Source organism: Spermophilus citellus (genome assembly GCF_964194105.1).
Source record: "Spermophilus citellus genome assembly, chromosome: 5".
NCBI classification, from domain to species: Eukaryota; Metazoa; Chordata; class Mammalia; order Rodentia; family Sciuridae; genus Spermophilus; species Spermophilus citellus.
The window spans coordinates 154262563-154285328 of NC_138186.1; the positions used below are offsets into that span (position 1 = coordinate 154262563).

The 22766-nt window shown below is 36.2% G+C and overlaps 1 protein-coding gene across 3 annotated transcripts in view; it reads left to right on the forward strand.

Annotated features, from left to right (window-relative positions):
- Nucleotides 1-15710: 15710 nt before the first annotated feature.
- The window catches only part of GRM1 (glutamate metabotropic receptor 1), a gene marked incomplete at both ends in the record, with an annotated part of 392517 nt that continues 385461 nt past the window's right edge, over nucleotides 15711-22766 (forward strand). For 2 of the 3 annotated variants that reach the window (XM_081295886.1, XM_081295887.1), the window contains one exon: nucleotides 16023-16722. In XM_081295886.1, coding sequence (XP_081152012.1) covers nucleotides 16023-16722 — 700 coding nt within the window. Of the gene's footprint in view, nucleotides 16723-22766 lie in introns of all 3 variants that reach the window. The other variant, XM_081295885.1, reaches the window with a different exon arrangement.

The window sequence follows — 22766 nt, forward strand, 5'->3', positions numbered from 1 at the left end:
CTCTCTCTCTCTCTCCCCCCCACTCTCTCTTTAAAAAAAAAAAAACTAAATTATAGAGTGCTTTTTAATTTGTCCCCAAACTGCCGCTTAAGCCTCATCACCTATCCTTTCTCCAGGTTCATTCAAATATCACAATTCTTACCCTTTTCATTAAATGACATGTTCTTTCCTGAATGTTAATGCATTGGTATGTGCTCTTATTTCTCAGAATATCCTTTCAGTTTTTCTCACATGTGAAATCCTGATTGTAGAATAGGTTGAATTGCCTAATACCCCCTGACCCCCATATAGATCTGGAACTTGAGGTGAGATTATCCTAGATTAGTTAGTCCCTAAATCCAAGGATGAGCTTCCTTGTATGAGAAGAGGAGAGGCAAGAAGAGGAGAGAAGAAGAGAGGAAGGGAAGGAGAGGGGAGAAGTGGAGACACAGAGAAGAAATGATGTGAAGACAGAGATAGAGACTAAAATGATGCATCTGCAAACTTGCAGCTATCATAAACTAGGAGTGAGGCTTAGCATGGACTCGTCCTTGGAGCCTCCAGAAGAACCTTTTGTCAATATCTTTATTTCTGACTTCTGGCCTCAAGAACAGTGAGAAAATAAATTTCTGTTGTTTTCAGCCACTGAGTTTGTAGATTTCCTTATTCTCCAAGACCTAGACAAAGTTATTTGATCATTCTTGTTTAGCTTTAGAATACTTATTTTAATTTATCTGTGTGTTTATCATCTTTAAAAGCTCTGCACTTTTCCAGTGTTTCATTTGTTTTTTACCTTTGCATGGTATCTTGCACATAGTAAGCATTCAGTGTTTATTAAGTGAATGAATGAACTAGAGTATTGGGTGACCTAGCAAGCTTTGCTCAGTCAGTTTACTGGCATTCTTTATTTGGTTCTGCCATGTAAAAACTAGACCATAAATAACTTTGATCTTAATTCTCATCTGTGGAGAACTATGTATTACACCTTAGTTCCCCTGTGAGACATAGTTCCACTATGAGATGGCAGCTAAGCCTTTCCTGGCTATAATGTTTTAAGATGTATTATTTCTTTTGGGTGGTTTCTTTCATGTTGGTCTCTGTTTTTATGATTGAACATGGAGAATAATATCTTTTAGATTCTTCTTGGAAAGCTATTGCATTTCTGATACTGAACATGTTAAAAAGGACTTTAAAAGATTTTTTCCCTTCCTTTATTTGTGGTGCAAAACCAAAAATAATCTGATTGAGGTATGTGAAAGTATTTCTGTTGATACATGTCTGCAAAACAAATTTTGTGACTTTAAGAAGTGAATTTTTGGGGCTGGGGATATGGCTTAGTTAGTAGAGTGCTTGCCTTGCATGCACAAGACCTTGGATTCAATCCCCAGCACCACACATGCAAACATGCCAAAAAAAAAAGTGAATTTGTATGCTTTTATAATGAATCTAGTTTTGGAGTTAAAATGTTTTGCTAGATAATATTTTTATAATTGTAATAACTTGAAGTGTCCATAATGGTATTTAAAAAATGTATTAATATAAAATACATATAATTTATCATTAAAAAGACAAAAAACCTGTAATGTGCATAACTATTCATTGTTTGATTCTGGGTCTGAAGTTAGTTTTCTTTTTATATATAACTCAAATTATATACCTTTTTATATTTCAATTATTTTTCTATTTTTAATATTTCTGTTGTGGCAAAATGCTAAGACATCAGTCAACTGATCATAGAGGCCCTTGTGTATTCACATATTAAGAAAGCAAGTTAAAAGGCAACAAAACATGTTATTTATACATTATTTGCATCAATGAAGATGCACCTTTATATAGTCTCTCCTTTAAAGTACTTTTACAACTTTGACTCATCAAATCACTACTAGATAATTATCCCCACAAAGAGATAAGAAAATAGAAATGTCAGTATAGTCCCTGAGTCAAGGACAAAAATGGAAATCATTAGCTGAATTGGTTTTAGAAGTAGGGAACACATCTTCACAGTATGGTCAAGTATTGAAAGTCATAAGAAATCTTTATGTTATGGTTTGGATAGGAGGTGTCCCCCAAAGCACTTGTGTTCATGGAGGAATATTCAGAGGTGAAATAATTAGATTGTAAGAGCTGTGACCAAATCAACCCATCCTAGTGTGTACTAATAGGGTGGTAACTGTAGGCAGGCAGCATGTGATTGGAGAAGATGGGTCTCTGGGGAAGGACACCCTGCGTCTCTGCCTCACTTCATGTATAACCGATGTGATTCTGCAATCTGCATTTGGGGTAAAATTGGGGGTTCATAACCCACTTCAATCTAATGTATGAAATATGATATGTCAAGAGCTTTGTAATGTTGTGAACAACCAATAAAAAAAAAGAAATGAAAAAAAAAGAAGCCTGAAAGAAGCACAGCTCCTCCACCATGTCCTTCCACAGGATGTTCTGCCTCACCTTGGACCAGAACAATGGACTATGGACTAAATCTCTGAAACCATGAGCCAAAATAAACGTTCCCTTCTCTAAGTTGTTCTTGTTGAGTATTTTAGTCAGAACAATGCAGAGCTGACTAACACACTTTATAAAAGGTTCTTAATTTGGGGAGTACTTAAAAACCACAACATTTGTTTAAAATGCAAGAAAAACTGGGAATCTCTTACACTTCAAATTTATTTTTTTTTCTTATGCTATTTTCATAATTCTCTTTCATCTTTTCAATACCACACATTTTAATTGAGACTCTAGTATGTCCACAGTTTTATATCCATTGGTTACAAAAGTACAATTTAACCTGATTCTAAAAGTAAGAATCATCTAGTTTTTCTTCTTGATTATGTACAACATGTACAATACAGATATTTTCTTGGTATAAATTCAAGTGACACAGTTAAGAAGAGGTTAAAAAAGGCAGTAACTAGTGCATGTCGATCCTGGAGGCCTCCAAGAAGATGAGATTAGATCTGGGTTTTGCAGAATAGGTAAGACTGACCTGGTAGGGATAAGACAAGGCTGAGATAAAGAGGCAGGAAGAAGAGTAATGTTGTGGAAACAGTTAACAGATCCCTTAATTAGTGAAGATTAACTGTGGGGTACCAGTCAGTCTGTGAGATGTGCATTTAAATTATCCTAAAAATACAGTATTGCATTCTAAAGTCTTATGAAAGGTTAAACACTTTTATTGATTGAAAGAACCTAAAGGTTTTCTGAAGTAGAACATCCTTTTGTAAAATCTAACCCCTAGATTTATAAAATTGTGGGGACAAATGATTAGATCTATTTAGATTTTCACATATACTGTATACATCACAAGTCTGCCTCTACAGGTACTAGGATATCTCATACTGCACTGGGGCTGGGAACTTTATTTTTTTTAAAACAATACTTTTTTAGTTGTAGATGGACACAGTATCTTTAACTTATTTATTTTTACGTGGTGCTGAGGATTGAACCCAGTGCCTCGTGTGTGTGTGTGTGTGTGTGTGTGTGTGTGTGTGTGAAGTGCTCTACCACTGAGCCACAACTCTAGCCCTGAGAACTTCAAATTTTAAGTTGGGATACACTCCTAGTTCATGTAATTTATACCCCTATAGTGTTTAAATTACTTACTTAATTGTGGTATTTAGGTTTTTATTTTATTCTGTCACAATACCAGCATTTATTTTATTTTTTTTAAATCTCTTTGTGGATATATCAGATGATAAACTAACCTAGTGATTGACTGATTGATTGATATCCTATACCTCTTTCCCACCACAATCTCCAAAGAGAGTTGACGGCATTAATGGGAGTTGCAGGATTGGGATTATAAATCATGACCTAAAAAACATCCTATTCCTTTTCTACTCTTTTAAATAAATTCTAGCAAATTAATAAATAACACCTGCTTTTGTTGTCCTAAGAGAGCGATTTTCATTTAAGGTTTTAATTGCATCAGGTACTCAGGAAGAGTTAATCTTATTTATAGTAATTATCAGGGAAGGATGAGGGGAAACCATTACAGATTTAAAGAAAAATGTCACTTTTAAATTAATTACAATCAAAGTATAAAATGTGAATAACCCATGAACTTTGAAGTCTGGAGTGGGCCCTGTTTCCTAAATAATGTTGCTCCCCACTGGAGGTGAATTGTACTTCCTTACTTTTATAGCCACAGATATATGTACTGATATGTATATTAATACTGTTACATTGATAATATCTAATAACCAGGAGGTGAAAGAAATCTGGCTTTACTTTGCAATTCCTGGGTCACAAGAAAATACCATCAAGCTGGGCTCAGTGGCCTATGCCTGTAATCCCAGCAACTTGGGAGGCTAATGCAGGAGGACCACAAGTTCAAAACCAGCCTCATGATTTAGTGAGGCCCTAAGCAACTTAGAGAGACCTTGTCTCACAAAATAAATAAATAAATAAATAAATAGAGAAAGAAAGAAAGAAAGAAAGAAAGAAAGAAAGAAAGAAAGAAAGAAAGAAAGAAAGAAAGACCGACCAAAAAAGCTAGGGATATAACAGTGGTTAAATACTCCTGGGTTCAATCCCTGGTACCAAAAGACACACCCTCTCAGGAAAAAAAAACCCAGCCAGACTATCTGTTAACCTTCCTTAAAGCTTTGTTGTGGACTAAACTGGCCATTTCTTCTATAAACGTGTGTGTGGGTATATATATATATATATATATATATATATATATATATATATATATATATATATATATTTATACATACGTTGCCCAGTCATATTTTATTGTTTTTAATGGACACATTTGATTGTTTTTCTTTCTGAATTCACATTTTTAATTTTACCTTAATTTTGACTTTTGAAAGTGATCTAGATTTCCTGGTTATCTTATAGAAATAAGCTGTAAATGATACCAGCATAAATTTTTTCTTAGAAAGTAATTCTCTATTTTCAGATATTTATAGAGGCTTAATTCTAATTCTCAAAAAAATAAGTATTATGTAAAGAATATAGTGTGTACGTGTGTGTGTGTGTGTACGTGTGTTCATGCAGTAATTCTTGTGCTAGTGCACAAACTGGTAAACAAATGCACAGGTATTCATACATTAAAAAATTATAAGATGTATTTCCTCATTCTTATTCCCCACAATTTGGCTTTGGTGCCATTTCTCCTCCTAAAACCCTTTTGATAGTATCACCACTGAGGTACTTTTGGACAAATCCAATGCACTATTTTTCGTTCTTCTCCTTCTTACCTTTCCCCTCTGCTCTCATCATACTTGGGATTCTCTTCTCCTTGAAGGATTTTTTTTTCACTTGTCTTTGACCTAGCATTTATTAGTTTTAACTTTTTATTTCTGCCACTTTTTCTTGCTTAATTTTGTGGGCTCCACTTTCTCTATTTTTACTATAAATGGAATGTTTTTTCTTTCCTGGAATATTCTGTGGGTCATCTTTTCAACTTCTGTGATATAATTTGTGTAAAGACTTTTCACAGCTATTTCTCTGGTATATACCCTATCTCTGACACCTCCACTTCTGTACAGAGTGCTTAAGGGTGAATTTCATTTGGGATGTCTTGAAGACTCTTTAATGGGTCCCAAATGAAATTGATCATTCCCCCTGCCTCGCAACTCTTCCTTCTCCTATGTTTTCTATTTCAGTAAATGGCAACACTTTCTGCTAAGTTGCACTGAATTCCAAAGTGTGGAGGCATTTCAGCTGCTTTTCCATGCTCAGTGTTCACAGCAGCCAGTTTCTATTGCTATTCTTCCAATTTTTGCATGTTTATCCGTTTTCACTGCTAATGCCTTAGTTTAGTTTATTATCATTTCCTGCTTTGATTAATTGCAACAATTTTATTTAACTAATTTTATTAAAATGTAATTTACATGTGGTAAAATATGTAAATCTTAAGTATATAACTCTCCCAGAATTTTGACAAATGTATGTAGTGCTGTAACACTTCCACCAAAATATGGAACATTTCTATCACTGTAGAAAATTTCTTCTTAGTTGTTTTGAGTTCTCCCCAACCTTACCCAAAGGCAATCATTCTGATTTCTACTTGTATAGATGAGTCTGACTGTCTTTGAGATTCATATAAATGTAACCAGACAGTATGTACTCTGTCATCTTTTATTCAAAACAATGCTGTTGAGATTTATTCATTGTGTTAGTCAGCTTTCTGCCGCTGTGAGGAAATCAGCATATAAGGAGGAAAGCTGTATTTTAGCTCATGCTTTCAGAAGTTTCTGTCCCTGTTTGCTTGGTCCTGCTTGTGCTGGGCCTTTGGCAAAGCAGTACCTCAGAGCTGAGGGCACATGGCAGAGGAATGCTGTTTACCTCATGGCAGGCCAAGAAGCAGAGACAGAGGAAGAGACTAGAGTCCCAACATTCCTTTTGAGGGACTGCCCAGTGACCTATTTCCTCTAACTGTTCTTACCTCCTAAATTCTTCACTACCTCCCAATAGCACCGTCAGCTGGGGACCAATCCTTCAACACAGGAGCTTTTGGGTGACATTTCAGATCCAAACCATAACACCCATGTTGTTGCATGTATCTGTAATTTTTATTTTGAAGTAGTGTTCCATTGTATGAAGACCTACAATTTTTTTCTCATTCTCTAAGTGATAAATATTTGAGTTATTTCTAGTTGTTGCTAATTATGAATTAAACGGCTATAACATTCCTATAAAATTCTAAAAGTATTTTTGTGAACATAAGTTCCTTCTTGTGGGCAAATAACTAGGGGTGAAATTGCTTCATTATAGAACCTCTAAATTTATAAGAAATTATTAGTCATTTTTCCAAATTTGTTGTTGGGCCATTCAATGCTTCCTTCAGCAATTTATGATGTTTGAATTTTCTTCACATTGTTATTACCATGCAGTGTTTTCAGTCTTTGCAATCTTTATAATATTACCATTTTTTTGTCTATGTGTGTGTGAGTGTGTGTGTGTGTGTGTGTGTGTGTGTGTGAGAGAGAGAGAGAGAGAGAGAGAGGGAGAGGAGAGAGAGAGAGAGAGAGAGAGAGAGAGAGAGAGAGAGAGAGATGGTATTATTGTGGTTTTAATTTGTACTTCACTGATGACTCACTCAGGTGGAACATTATTTCATCTATCAACTGAACATTTGTATCCCCTCCCCAGAATTGGGTGGCTGTTCAAGCGTTTTGATATTTAAAAGAATTGGGCTGTTAGTCATTGTACCATAGACTTTGTGAGTGTTCTGCCTACAGTCTTGATATAGCCCTTTGCTCAATATAATTTGATCCTTTGACCTTAACATGTTGTCTCCATACATTGCTTGCATTTTCTCAGTGATATCTGTAGAAGAACAGAAGTTTTTCATTTTGAAGTCCAACTTATCTTTTTGTTTTCTTGTTGTGGATATTGTGGTTTTTTTTGTCTTAAGATGTCTTTTTATATCTCACAGTTATAGAGACACACTCACCCATTTTCTCTTAAAGTTTTTGCTGTCCAACAATTTTTTAACTCTTCTTAACTCACACTGTTCAGAGTCATAATTTCTCTTCAATTTAGTGAGTGTATTTTCCCAAATCACAAATACAACGATGCTTCTTAGCTTCCTTCACCATTTTGAACCTTCATTTCAAACTCTTTCACATAGTTTACAAAACCATTCATTATGTCTTTCTGTCTCAAAGGAACTTCCTACCTCTACCTCCTCTGCTGGTGGATGGCTTTGCCAAACTTTTATTTCAATTAAAGCATACAACTTACATGTGGACAATTGCAGTTTCTCTGGCTAGGCTATCTTTTCTGCTACTTGTTCTCCTCTTCATCTGGCTAACTCCAATTTGTCCATCAGTCTTGATTTCAATGTCACTTTTCCTGGGAGGTCTTTTCTGAACTTTGAAGAAAATTGCCCCTCCCATATGGTCCATTAGCACCTGGGGCTCTCTCCTCCTCTGAGTTTCCACACTGTTCTGTAGTGGTTGAGTACCAGCTGTTTCTCACTGGACTCCAAGTCACCAAGACAAGGGCTGTATCTTGTTCACTTGGTGTCCGTAGTACTCAGCAGAATTCTTCTCACAAACAGAGGTATCTTAGATAGTGAAAAGTATGGGTGAAGAAAGCACCTGTAACCTAGTAAACTTTGATTCCTTAAATCTATGAGGGTTAATAGGAAATGCTAATTTCCTGTGCTATTGTAACATTTTAACAAAACAATAAGTATTCATGATAGAATTTTAGAAAAGAATAGAAAAAAGAAATTATCCATTATACTGCCTTCTATAGCCAATAATTGATAATATTTTGATATAATGTCATTATAGTCTTTTTGGTCTATGTTTTATATGCTATTTAAAAATAAAACAGGCCATATAGTATATACAATCTTAAAATTTGATAAGTATTGCTTATATAACCATAAAAAATCAACCCATATATAAATGTAGCCAAAAATAATGATGACCACAAAATAAACTCAAATTTCATGTCTTAAATATCATTGTTCTCTCCAGAAAGTCACTAATATCACAATTGCTCAGATACTTTTGAAGCCACTCTTCCAAATTGCTTTTAAAGCCAAAGAAGTATAATTGCTTCAGAATCACAACTCATTTTTGATCCCAAATTCTATATACTTAACTTACTATTTATTAAGTTCTAGGTACTATTTTAGGTTCTGGAGATTAAATTTTGAGCAAATCACTTCTGTGTTTTCAAGGAGCTAGGTTATTTTTTATTATTGAAGAGCTTTGAAGACAATTGTCCATTCTCAGAAAATTAAATCTACTTGTAAAGGATGATCATTTACTAGTAATAATGATATTAAAAGTAATGCATTTCAGTTTATTCATTTCATAAACATTCTAAAGTATTTTAATTAATGGCAATATAGTTTGAACAAGTCACTTTTTTGAAACTGATCACGATAATTGTGAATTAGACCAGGTAAAATAGAAAGTTTCAAAAATCAGTCATATTGCTTTATAACTGCATCTCCTTTAAAAGTGCTCAATAAACACTTTTTCCCCATTATTTCCTCCAGAAATGGAAACTTTCATGGAGAAGTTGAATTTGAAATGAATTTTGAAGTAGATCAAGTGCATATAAAAGAAATGAAAAAAATGAATGCATTTTTTGTAAAGTGAGAGGTGTGAGCTGAAGATGGGAAAATCCAAGGCTTGTTTCATTAGAAAAATATGAGTTGGAAAATGGAATGGAATTTTATCAGTGGCTTTCAATTAAATGTCACATCAGAAATACCTAGAACACTTTAAAAAATACACCCTGACTATTCTGACAACCCTTGGGTATATTTGAGTCAGAGTTTCTTTCTTTGACCTGCTCCCTATCCTTTACCTTCTTTCCTTAGAAAGGGAAATGTTGGATATGAGTAGTTACCCTGTTTTGCTTCTATAAACCTATTCCACAATTGAATGACTTGAGGTGCCAGGTTAAGGATTTTAGACCCTGTTGTACTGACAGCTGGGGTCTGTGATAGGTTTTGAGCCATGTAAATGAAATGATAAGGACTGTGTGTGTTTTAGAACAAGACTTTGATGGTGTGCTCGATGGATAACAACCACATTGTAGGTTTTCTGCTACAGTAAAATAGGAACATGATATATTGCTGTTTAAATAGGAATAATAATTTAATTGATTGTGTAGGTAAAATTATAGTAAGATAAAGCCTATTCTAAGAAAAGCTTTTATTGGATCTGAAAATTTAGATACTTTTTTTGCTTAATTGTTCAAAAGTTGGCTGTGCGACTGTGCAAGTAGGTTACTGCCTTTATTAGAACTGTTATAAAAGATGGCTATTTTAAGCAAATAGAACAATCACCTGTAATGTTTATGCCCTCAACAGATGAAAGGCCTAAAGGAAAGGAATTCAAATTCATTTTCTTTATTACTTAAGCTTTCTCTGGGAAGATATAATCAATTCAAAGCTTAAGGAAAAATGAAAATAACACTTAGCTCAGTTCTTAGGGTTGGCTTTTATTACTTTCTAGTTATGAATTTGTAATCAAGGTATGAGATATGGTACTGCCTTGAATTTGCTAAGCTTGGGTGAGGAAGAGATTATTGGTGTCTCATCTCCAGACTATGATAATATGCCCATTTTACACATCTCATATGATAGCTCTGAATATTTTCAAATTATATAATCACAACAATAGATAAAGGTTATTTTCTGTTTTTTTAAAATTATCTTTTAACCTTTATAAAATTTCTAAGTTTCATTTATTACAGGTTAAAATATATATATCACTGTAAAGAAAATAGTTTCATCAAATTTGGAACATATTTCAATACTACTGTTAGTTAGCTTTCCCTCACTGTGACAAAATACTTGAGAAAACAACTTAAAAGAGGAAATATTTACTTTGTTCATGGTTTCAGTCCATGGCCTGGTGGCTTCATTGTTGTGGGGCTTGTTTTAGTACATCATGGCAACATGGTGGAGAAAAGCTGTTCACCTTATGGACATCGAGAAGCAAAGAGAGCCAGAGAAGGGATCCGGGATAAAATATACCTTTCAGAGGCAAACCTCCAGTGATCTGCCTCTTCCAATTAGGCTCTACCTACTAAAGTTTCTACCTTCTCTCAGTAGCACTATCATCTGGAGACCAAGCCTTTAACATAGGAGCCTTTGGGGAACATTTGAGATTTAAGCCATAAAAAATACTTCAAATGTAATAGTGTTTGTAGTATAAATATGGTTCTAAATAGTTTCATACTAATTAAGCTCTAACTTGAGAAATAAGCACAGAAAAATCACTCTCCCTATGCTATTTAAAGAATAAATGAGAAAAGCCTGTAAGGCATTAGTACATGATAATTTTAATGTTCAAAAAGACTATATCCATTCATTTGTTCACCAAATGTATGAGCACCTATCATGAACCAGACATTGTTGTAGACACAGAGAATACCACAGGGAATAAAAGAGACAATAATTGTAGCTCTCATTGTGCTTCCAGAATAATTGTGCTTGCTTTATTCTCCTCCATTGCATTTTAATTCTTTCAAAGTAAGTGTTTGGATAGTTGTGGCAGAACAGCATGTGGCAGGATGCATATTCCCCTGTCCATCTGTGTGAGTCCATGGTACCATCGATGATTTTGGTGTGTTGCCCTCACCTAGTTAATCAGATCAACAAAACAATGTAATATATAAGAAGTTTGGCTCGTTTTAGTTCTTATGTTTTAAAAAATGTTTGATTTATTTTGTTAATTAGTCAAGTTTTGTAGAAATGTTTTGAGTTTCCGAAGGGAAGAGGTTTTATCTTATAATTTTTATTGCCTTTGGTTCAGGGCATAAAGTCCAGTGAAGACATGACCATTTGCCTCCTGAATTAAGCAATGCAGATGGCCAAATTGAATAAATAAACTGAAAATTCTCACTGGGGCTTGAATTCTTTTCAAACCCATGAATTAAATATAGGAATATGAGAAATGTCATGCTATATTAAGTCAATTGTCCATGGAACATGGTAACTTAAAAAAAGCATGATATTCACTCCACATGACATTGATCTACCTTGAACACCCATTATATTCCCTTAGTAATACATTCCATATCAATTTTCCACAAATCAATTTTCTACAAAGACCTTCTTTGATCCCATTTCTATTTTCAGTTTGTACTACCTCTTTAGTAATGAGTTTATTATCTCTGGTGTATACTTCACTTCCATATTCCAATAACTGTGTAAACTTTTAATTTTCAAATTTTCAAAATATTCACTAGAGTACACTATAATTTGTAATACATGCTTAGCTCATCTATTTCTTCTTTTTTCTTGTTCTTTCCTTTCTTGTTTGAAGGGTTTGAATTTTCCTTTGATTTTATGTGGAAAATATATTCTTTTACTCATTTTAAACCTAGACCTGTTCCTCTGTGATGTCCTTTATGCTGGGGAGAATGTGAATTATGCACATAATCATAAGGCGAGTACAGTAATTGTGTTTATGGGTAACATTTGCTTTACTACCATACACATGTGATGAACATTCTATTGTATTTATTTTTATAGCAGCATATGAAAGAATTGATATTCTTTTGCTTGATCTAGAATTCCCAAACAAAAATACTGATAACATTTTCTGCCCTGTTATGAATCACATACTAAGTGGAGTATACTACCCTATCAATACTGAATAAATATTTATACTGACAGAACATGTGGGTGCATGACCTTTAACATTCTTGAACTCTTAGTGCATTGTTTTTGTTAATATAAATATAATTCACTATTTTAGTAATTCTTTTAAGTCTTTTAATAGATCCATCTCTTAATACATGTTTGCACATATATTATATCTTTCCTTCCATGCTGAAGCTTTAATTTCCAGAAAGAGAAAATATATTTTAGTGACATTATCTTCTTTTGTCTCAATGCTTTGCTTTCTTCTTTTCTTATTTTTATACTTATACCTGCTAATGTCTAGTCTTAAATAAATTGATGGTAAATTTGATTGATAAAACAAGTTGATATACTCAAAATTAACTTTTTCTTTAACACCTCTAATGTGTATTTTATGCATATGTATACATTTTCTATATTTGAGTCCCCAAGTTCATTCTCTTTAACATGATTTGTTTCAGCCAATTTGAATGTATAGTTTTTACTTGGAATGTAAAGTAAATTTTAGAACTTATATATATATATATATGTATATTTAGTTATATATATTTATAAATATATATATATTTAGTTACTTCTTCAGTATTAGACTCTTTTCTATACTACAGCAATGGGTGTATTAAAAATATCTAACTTGGGGCTGAGGCTGTGGGTCAGTGGTAGAGCGCTTGCCTAGCATGTGTGAGGCACTGGGTTCAATTCTCAGCACCACATATAAGTAAATGAATAAATAAAGGTCTATAAATCTAAAGATATTTTAAAAAATATAACTTTGAGGAGCATATATTAAAGACAAAAGTATACTTTAGGGACATTATTTTCTCTTATCCTGGGAATTAGTGGTTTATATGCAGCATGTTCACTCTATCACTCTGTGAAATATTCCAGAAAAACCACACTTAGAGATTATCAAACTATAATGGCTTTATCTAAGATTAAACTTAAATGGCTATTAGAGTAAGTGAGGTATTATAGGATGCTGTGAATATCTGTGGCTTGCTCTTCTTACAACAGACATTTTATTTTCCTAAGGGTACAAGCAGGGAAAATTTTGAGCCTATACTATGAAGACAGAAATTTACATCTTCCCATTTACCTTGAGTAAATGTGTGGCTATTTCCAGAACTGAAATATTTTAATCCAAAAAATTCAGTGCATTATTTGTGGAAAAAGAAAAAGAAAATTCTATGCTATGTAGATTGTCTGATACTTGCCAAGAGGACAAGAACAGAATGAGAAAGTCCTTTTGTTGTTGTTGACTGGAGGCATTGTTACCTTTTCTAAGTTTCTAACAGCACATACTGAAGAGTACTTGAAACTGCCACATGGTTTGTCCCCTCCAGAACTACATGCCATCTTTCTATAGTATAGCAATGACATGAACAAGGCATAATAAGGGACCCATAGAAGCTGATCTCTGCTCTGCAGATGACACAAATAGAAAGCTTTGAACAAGAGTGGAAAGGCACACTGTCACTTGTCTTTCCTCTCTGAAAAACCCAGGGCACATTCTGCTAAGCCTTCATGTTCTCAGAGAAATATGATTTAACCTCCACTTTCCACACAGTAAGAAACAACACCGTAGACCTGTCAGGAATGTGCTGGCAGACTGGAGGAATTTGGACAAGTGTTTTTCATTCCAGTGTTTTCATGTGACTTGACTCATTTTCAATGTAGTTACATCTTGACCTGGAAAGAGCTTCCATGGCTTGCCTCTTCATTTGGTTTACCTTGATTCTTGATGTGCATGTACCTCCTTCCCCTACTCCCACCAGATGCAGCCTCTTGTTTCCCTTGCTTTCCCCTGGATGTCTACACATATGCTTACACTCTGATTTCCAGGATCGCTGAGATATACACAAAGATATTCACTCAAAACCAGCCTGCAGTTCCTCACTCCTTTGACCAGATATGACTATTTTGTATCTGACAGGTTCTCCTGTAGTTAGTACAGAAAATAATAGTCCTCACATCTCTCTAGTTTTTCTCCCCTCCCCCTCCATCAAATGACTGATTTTTATGCATGAAATAATAGACAAGCCTTGGGTGACCTGTTTTTCCCCCCTCTTCTCTCCCTCCCCCTTTTCCCTTGCGGTAAAATAGTGCTGAAGAAAGAGGGCACTAGTGTACAGCCCAGATCGCATCCTTGCACCGTCTGGATTAGAGCTGAGGCGTCTGCGAACCGAGGGCGGCTGGGGTCCTCTGACCTAGGGAACACAGCTCTTTGTACCCCGACTCAGGTACGTCCTAGGTCCATATCCTTTAAGCAGACAGGTGAGTCGGCACCTCTCCGCGGTGAAACCTACCCACAAAGGCAGACACAGTCCTCTTTTATCGGATTTTCTCCTGGACCCAGGCACATCCTGCCTGCCTAGGAAGGGTCGGGAGCGGTGGGTCCCTGGGTTGTCTTGTTCCTTTAGCCTGCCTCTCCTGCTGTGCTCGCACTCCCTGACCGCTCCTGTAGCCCCTTTCTTGTCTGACTCTCACCTTGAGAAAGGGATGGGGAGGAACGAGAGAGGGAGCCAACTTCAGCCTTGCAGGCGGCTGAGATTTGGCGCCTGTGCCCCTGAAGCTGTTGGGTTTGAATTTATACCTGCAGAAGCGCTGCAAGAAGAGAATGGTGGTGGGAAGGCGAGGGGAGGTGTGTGTGTGTGTGTGTGTGTGTGTGTGTGTGTGTGTGTGCAAAGAACGTGGAGGAGGGGGGTTGAATGAGTGAGGTGGGGTCAAGGAATTGCAATTCATTGCTTAAAGCATCTGTTTGCAGGCCCCCGAGGGGTGCTGTCTCCGCAGCTGGACCGAGCACTGTCCAGGGTTCTGAACGCGGCGTGGCTCTGGCTGCAGTGGCGAAAGCAGCCAGAAAGCTTGGGTTCCTTTCCCTTTCAAGCAACTATGCAAAGCCAAAAGGTCCCGATATATAGGGGCGGGGGTGGTGCAGAAGACCCTTCACCTTTTCTCCCTTCTCGGAAAACAAGTTACCTTACCTACACCCCTTCTCCTTGAACATCTACAATAAGCCCGACTTCTTAGTGGGGAAACGTACCAAACTCCAACATAAGGAGACTTTACCAGGCGTTGCCTTAGTAACTGATATGGATTTTCCACAAGCTGGCAGATTCATATTTGCCACTTGGATTTTATGTCAGGGTCTCTTCAACCCCGCAAAGTTAAAGTAAAAGGCACCTCTTTTCACGTTCATTTGTAAGTAGAGCTTCCACCTTTAGAATGAGTTTCCAAATTTTCTTGGGGGGGGGGGAGTTAATCTCTTCAAATTTCGGAAAGTTCTCTTAGGTTGAAGGATTTAGCTCCTCCCCTCCTCTCTTCTCCCTCCCTTGCTGCCCCCGCCTCCCCCCCCCCCCAGGAGTCAGAAAGTCATAGATGGTTGGGGACTGGGAAGAGACTTGAGCTGGAGAAGCGGGCAGGTGGCGGGAGTCTCTTCGCCGCCTGTGAGCTGTGAGAGCGCTGGGAGCAGGATATACCACTTTCTTTACTGACCAGAACTGCTTTCGGAGCAGTCCCTGCAGCTGCTATCAGGATGTGCTGAAATGAAATGGACGGGGCAACAACTAGCATCACTAACCCCAGAGTTTAAACACATGTCCTCCGATGACCAGGATTTGAATTTTTTCCCCCTCTTTTACCAGCAGCGTCCAGTTCACCGCCGCCAACACGACTCCCACTTGTACCCTTGATCAATTTACCTTGATGCACCGGTGAAGGACGGGGACTTGAATTCCCTCTAAAAACGCCTGCAGGGTGTGGGGGCGGTCGTGGAGGACCAGGAAGAGGAGGTGGAGGGGAAAGAGGAGGTGGAGGAGGCGGCCAAGGCGTTGGACCAGCAGTGTTGGCGAGGGGGACCAAGCCGCGAGAGGCAGCGTCTGGCGTCTCAGTGGTGCGCTCCCAGAGCCTGCAGGCGGGACCAGCGTGGGAACGCTGCTGGCCGGCGGTGTACCGCGTCCTCACCACCATGGTCCGGCTCCTCTTGGTTTTCTTCCCAGCGATCGTTTTGGAGATGTTCCTTCTCCCCAAGAACCCCGGCAGACAAGTGTTGCTGGCGGGAGCCTCATCGCAGCGCTCCGTGGCCAGAATGGACGGAGATGTCATTATTGGAGCCCTCTTTTCAGTCCATCACCAGCCCCCCGCTGAGAAGGTGCCCGAAAGGAAGTGTGGGGAGATTAGGGAGCAGTATGGCATCCAGAGGGTGGAGGCCATGTTCCACACATTGGATAAGATCAACGCGGACCCCGTCCTCCTGCCCAACATCACCCTGGGCAGTGAGATCAGGGACTCCTGCTGGCACTCTTCCGTGGCTCTGGAACAAAGCATCGAGTTCATCAGGGACTCTCTGATTTCCATTCGAGACGAGAAGGATGGGCTCAACCGGTGCCTGCCTGACGGCCAGACCCTCCCCCCAGGCAGGACTAAAAAGCCTATTGCTGGAGTGATCGGCCCGGGTTCCAGCTCAGTAGCCATTCAAGTCCAGAACCTGCTCCAGCTGTTCGACATTCCCCAGATCGCCTATTCTGCCACAAGCATCGACCTGAGTGACAAAACTTTGTACAAATACTTCCTGAGGGTTGTCCCTTCTGACACTTTGCAGGCAAGGGCGATGCTTGACATAGTCAAGCGTTACAATTGGACCTATGTTTCTGCCGTCCACACGGAAGGTAGGCATTATATTGGGAAAGAAAAGTACAGAGAAAACCAAGGTATTGCATGATATGCTCCTGGGATCATAGTATCGTCCCTGTTTATTTCTAGCACTGTGGGGAACAGACTTTACCCTTCTTAGTACACGCCCACCCAGGCATTGCTTTTTATCCTCATTCCCTCGTAATTATAACGTAAGCAAACCGCATCTCATGGTGTTACTGGGGATAGGAGGAGCATAAAAAAAATTATCAGAGTCTCCGTGCAGGGTGTCCAGCTGTAGATTTTAGTCTTACACGATGGTTTCTCCTCATATTCTAAGTTTTTGTTTGGCAGGCTTATTGGCCCAAGGTGTTAGATTACCCTTCAGTGACTGGTTATGATTATTCAAGTTCAATAGGCTGGCTAATCCTGAGTGAATGGTTAATCAAAAGAAATCGCTGTCTCTGGATGTTAATTTGAGAGCTTTACCTTGTCTTCAGCAGTCAGATGGTGTTTCCTTTGTCCTCTCTCATCCCATATTAGAATCCAAAATGTGGCTGAGAATGTGGGATTAATGCAGCCATCTCCCTCAGGACATTGGAAATTTATCTCCAATTCTGGGATAACTCAGATACAAAGAAATTGTAAATAATTCAAACCATTTATTCCTTGCTGTAAATGCTAGAAACACACATTTCCTCACTTCCCCAATAATTATCTTGTTTTATGACAGATGACACTGAAAACTTCTTGGATTTGAGCCTTGGTTTCTAGTCCCCCCCCCCATCATCACAATGACTTTGCTCTTCAAATTTAATGTTAGATCAATTATAAATTACCAATAAAAGGATAGCAGATGTCAGGTTTAAAATGCCTTTTAAGAATGAATCAGATTGACCTGAGGTTAAAAGCTTTAATTTTTTTCCCCCGTGTGTTGTAGACATGAATTCTCAAAGAATTTCTTGCTTAAAGATTTTCTTTACTCTCTTCATCTTAGCCTACTTAAATTTTTGGATAAAGATGAGACTTTTGAGCTCATCTATTCTTAACTTCCCTAGTAGGTTTATAAGGAAACTGAGGCCCTGGCACTACATTGACATCTAGGATAATCCACATGTATATATGCTGGCATGAAGAAGAGAATCTTGAGGGTGTTGTTGCATTCATATTTCTTAAAATCAAAAGAAAGAAAGAAAGCCCATAGACATGGCTTCACTTTTCAAAATATTTACAAAAAATTTAGTTACTTGTGTGAGGTCTGATTATAAAGATTAGGAAGCATTCTTAGTAAAATAGTTATATGATCATAGGGAATGAGTAAAGATGCTTTAATTTATAAAAGGCATTGTTTTCAGAACAAACAAAAATGATATAGAATTATACAATTTTAATTTCAGAATATTCTTTTGAAAAAACTTTCTGCTACAATATTGTCACTTCTAATATATAATTCTTGTTTCTGTATCTTGATTTTAAATTATGAACTGCATCCTTCTTTTTGAACACAAACTCATTACTTTTTTAAGACACAAATTTAAGTCCAGAAGTTAAATCCTCACATTTTAATGTTAATTTCCTACACTTTAATGTTTAATATAGTTTCCTCTAGTGCTTAGATGGAACATTTTGAAAGTATAAGTTAAAAATGTGTGAAATATCAGCACTGGAGAGATCTCTCCAAAAGGAATGACAAAATCCAGGTTGAATGTTGTTTATTGACATATTTAATAATTTTCCCTCCATTGAGCTAGGCAGTTGATTATTGATATTATTATTTCTTCAGGAAGAAGTAATGTTTTATCCCTTTATACTGATTTTTATTTTCCATATTTTATATAAGATATTTTGAGGAAGGAAGGGTGTAGAAGAAAGATTCACTTTTCTTATATCTATTTCCCAATAGTATTACTTTGGTAAAAATAATTGCTAATGGAGTTTGCTTTCTGAGAATAGAATTATGTTTTTGGAAAATTAATTGGACTTCTATTTTCTAATTTTGTTGAGGAATGACTGATAACTTTACCTGTGTATTACTTTGGACTACTTTATTTCCCCTCTGCTTTCTGACTGTAACTGTATTGCAGAGATGGTATCTTCACATATTCCAATCAAGTGATTTTATTACAGGAGATTACAACTATTCACTTAGCCATTTATATATGCTGTCTTGTTTCTTCTTAAAGGAAATTAATTTCTCTTTTCATTAGACATAACATTTGTGAAAACAGAATTGCTTTTATTTTCTGCTATCCATAAAGAAATTTTGTGTAAGCTCTTGGTGTAAGCTCCAACTAAAAATGTATTTTTCCTAAGGCTCTGCCCTCTGCTTCTCAGAGATGCATTGTGTATTGGCCTACGGGCACTTTCTTGGATCACTTAGTAATTTCCCTGCCTTCAGACTGATGGGGTCATGTAATGGTGACGGTTTCCTGTAAATAGCAGCTAAGTCCACATTATCAGGGTTGTTCTTACCATATGGGCACTATTCAGCAAGGAAGCCTATTTGTCTGAATATTGGCAATTTGGAGCTTAAAAATCTTGGGACCTCCAGTGACCTTCACTTCTCCTTTCCAAATCGGCCATTGCCTCATTAATTTGTTGCCACCATTTCTTAAGTTAGAAATTAACCCAATACAGTAAATATCAAAAAAAGACTACACTACTGTGGCCTTCACTTCTATAGTTAATCTGGGTGACTTTGCAATCATAGATAAGGCATCTAGTCTTTGAATGACCTCATTTTAAAATATTCCTTTATTACTTTATTGTACATTGAAGTAAGCTTTGAGGTATTTTCTGTTTTTAAATTTTTATCCAGAAGAATTTAGTTTTTATATTCTTTCACATTGTTTTCAATGCTCTATCATATCATCTGTGCTGCAATTGTTGTCTGGTCATAACAACACGACCAGTTTACTTGACAGAAGAGAGAATCAGTGCGTGTGAAGTTACCTGCAATAGACTTTCCAGAAATTGTTCATGATTGCTTCCTGAAAGAAATGTTGAGAAAGATCTGTCAAGGAGGCAGAGGAGCATTGAAGCAATAGAGCTTCACTTGAAAAATTCAAATGCACTTTGGAATGAGCTGCTCACCTGGAATGTGTATCTTTAAATATGCTAAACATAGAGTACAAAAATAGCCTCTACTGAGAATATCTCGGCCAAGGACACATTATTCCATTCTTCTGATGAAATTAAGATTGCTCCCATCCAAAATTAAGTTTAAAACAATACCTAAAATAATTTTATTTGGTTAAATTTAAAGCATTGAGCGAGTGCAATGAAGAATATCCTTTGAATTTGTAGTTTAAAAAAGTTAAAAAAAATTGGGGGGGGAAATATTTTCATTTTGTTTTAAGCATTTTTCTCTTCATATGTCTTAGGCCAGCAGTCAGGCAACGATATGACAAAGGTTTAATGGTGCTGCTTTCCTGATAGAAATATTCACTTTTTGTTTGGTTTGATTTTCATTGTGGGATAATATTTTGGGGGCATTTGCTTATATATTATTTAAAATTGTCCTTTTTTGACTTCTTTTCAAAGTTGGATCTTTTTCTTTTAGCAACTTTTTTACTATTTCATATAAAACTAAAGTTAAAATTCTTATGGCATCAGAGGAAAGTCCTCATAAGTCATAAGTACTGTGCAAGGATAAAAAGATTATTTTAGATATGCAATTAAATATAATATTTTTATACCTATTGTTATAGTTCTTGTCTACTTACAGTAATTTTCTCTATACCTTTATTTTCTTGGCTGCAACCTATTTCACAGGAAGTTATCTTAATGAATTGCTCTATTTTTTCATATTATAAGGAATAGAATTGTCTTGAAAGTTTATTTAGGCCAACCAATTTAGGTGCTTAAAACTCCACTATTACAACCTTATCCATGCTCCAAGGTTATGATTCGATTAGGATTTCTAATGAGAGTGGGGAAAATTTTGGAGTTAAATTCCAAAGCAGAATCTCTCAGTTTGTTCTTCTTTATACCATAAACTGACTCCCTGACATTTCCTCCAATTTCCCATCAACCCCTGGGTATCATCTCAAAGAATGCAAACTCTTCGGTCATGCGATATTTGTTTTCAATGAGTTCTCTCTTTCTTATACTACACCTCATCAGTTTATTCTCTCATATATCCTTGGTTCTGGTTCCTTCACCATGATAGCTAACTTTAACTAGACCGTAGATACATTATTAAACCAAAGTCTTCTAAACAGTATGTGCCTCTATTAAGTCATATCTTCTTTCCTTTATCCTTGCACAGTTATTATTATCACTATTATTAGTGCTACTATATCAAATGGTAGAAATGTGATATTTTCTTTTAAAGGTAAAATTATTAGCTTAAGTCTGCCTTTTTAGCTTATTAGTAGATTCTAGAATTTTGATGAATTTATCTTAGAATTCCTACTTTGTGTCCTTAGGATTCTAGCTTCCTTCAGTGGCCACTTGTCCTGCTATGAACTATTTTGACAGTATGCTTTTCCACTGTATATCCCACCACCTTGTAGATACACCAATAACTCTAAATAGTTTAAATGAAAAGCTAGTACAGTGGATGTTCAACTCACCTTGAACATTTACTATATAAAACTCTGTCACAAATTTTAAAACTTACTATCAGTTATTAAGTATTTTACACTAAAAGTGCAGTTTGAACACATAAAACAAGTAAAATCTAATCATTGGCAATATAGACTTTAAAAATATGAGTTATGCTTAAGAAGTATTAAAAGAAAATATTGGTGATTTAGTTATCTTGAGAAAAACTAGAGGCAAGAAAATTTTGGTTAGTGTTTTATTTGGTTACATGGATTGTAAACATTTGTAGCAGTATTGAAAGTGTCTCCCTAGAGGGAAAAATAAGCAGATCTATTTACTGGAATGGGAAGTCCAGGCCAGCAACTAATAATAAAGACAGAAGTAGGCTGTGATATTCTGTGATTCCATAAAGATGGAATATGTAGGATAATAATGTAGAATCTTGAAGCATGTGCCAAAGAGTATGGGTTTTAAAAAAGATGCTCAAGCAGGTTTGACTTGATTCAAAGATAATAGAAGGGAATTCTTTTTGAAATGTGTAGGGAGATCCATTTGATGGGAAGGGGGAAAATCAACTATTAAAACTTCAGTTATTGTAGAATTCTAGGTACTACTATCTATTAGGATAGTTGGAAAGTATAGAAAGTACTCCAAAGTTAGCAAAAAGTTAGGAGGGAGAAGAGAGAATATTTGCCAGCCAGGCTGACCAGGTGAATTTTGGTGTAGTTAACAGTCTTTTGATGTATGGTATTCAAACCTATGATTCTTTTGGTATAAACAATACACACTTGTATTTAATATTTTCAATATAATGAGAACAAGGTTTAGTTTTGATTCTCCAGCTGGTTTATCAATATATTTTATGCTTGAGAATTCGTCTTTTTAAACCTCAACTTTTACATATAAAATATTTTACCAGGTGAGTTTTGCAAACTATATTATGTAGTTTCTTAACTTCTTTTTAAATAAAGTGGTAATTTAATAGACCATGAACATAAATTCTTACATTGTGCTAGCATAATTTAAAAATGTAATCATTTATTCTACTCAGAATGGACCCAGATTAAATTTTTTTCTCTTTTCTCCTATGTTGGCTAGACTTATCAGACCAATTTTCTAAGTTATTAATTAATATTTAGTGAATAACAACAATGTGGTAAAGATACACTTCTGATATTTTGGGAAAACTTGAACTCTTCTTGATTCTTCTGTCATATCTTTGTGCTCTGACTATATTTGTCTTGGAGCTAGTTTTATAAGGAGCTGGCATGCTTAGGACAGGTGGTGGCGACAGCATCTATTTTATGTTCCTATCTTGTGCCTGGGCAGTTGGCAGTCTTCTTTTGAGCACTGAAACTTTTCTCTGACCAATGGAGGTAATTGTACAATGACTGGTTTATTGATTTCTGATAACTCTATGGGTAGGGACTACAGTATTGTCATCTTAAAAGGATTCATTGAAGCTGTATTTTCAGCGTACTTTCTAGGAAAGTGACAGGATCTGGGGAACCAGAGTTGAGGAGAGAATAGT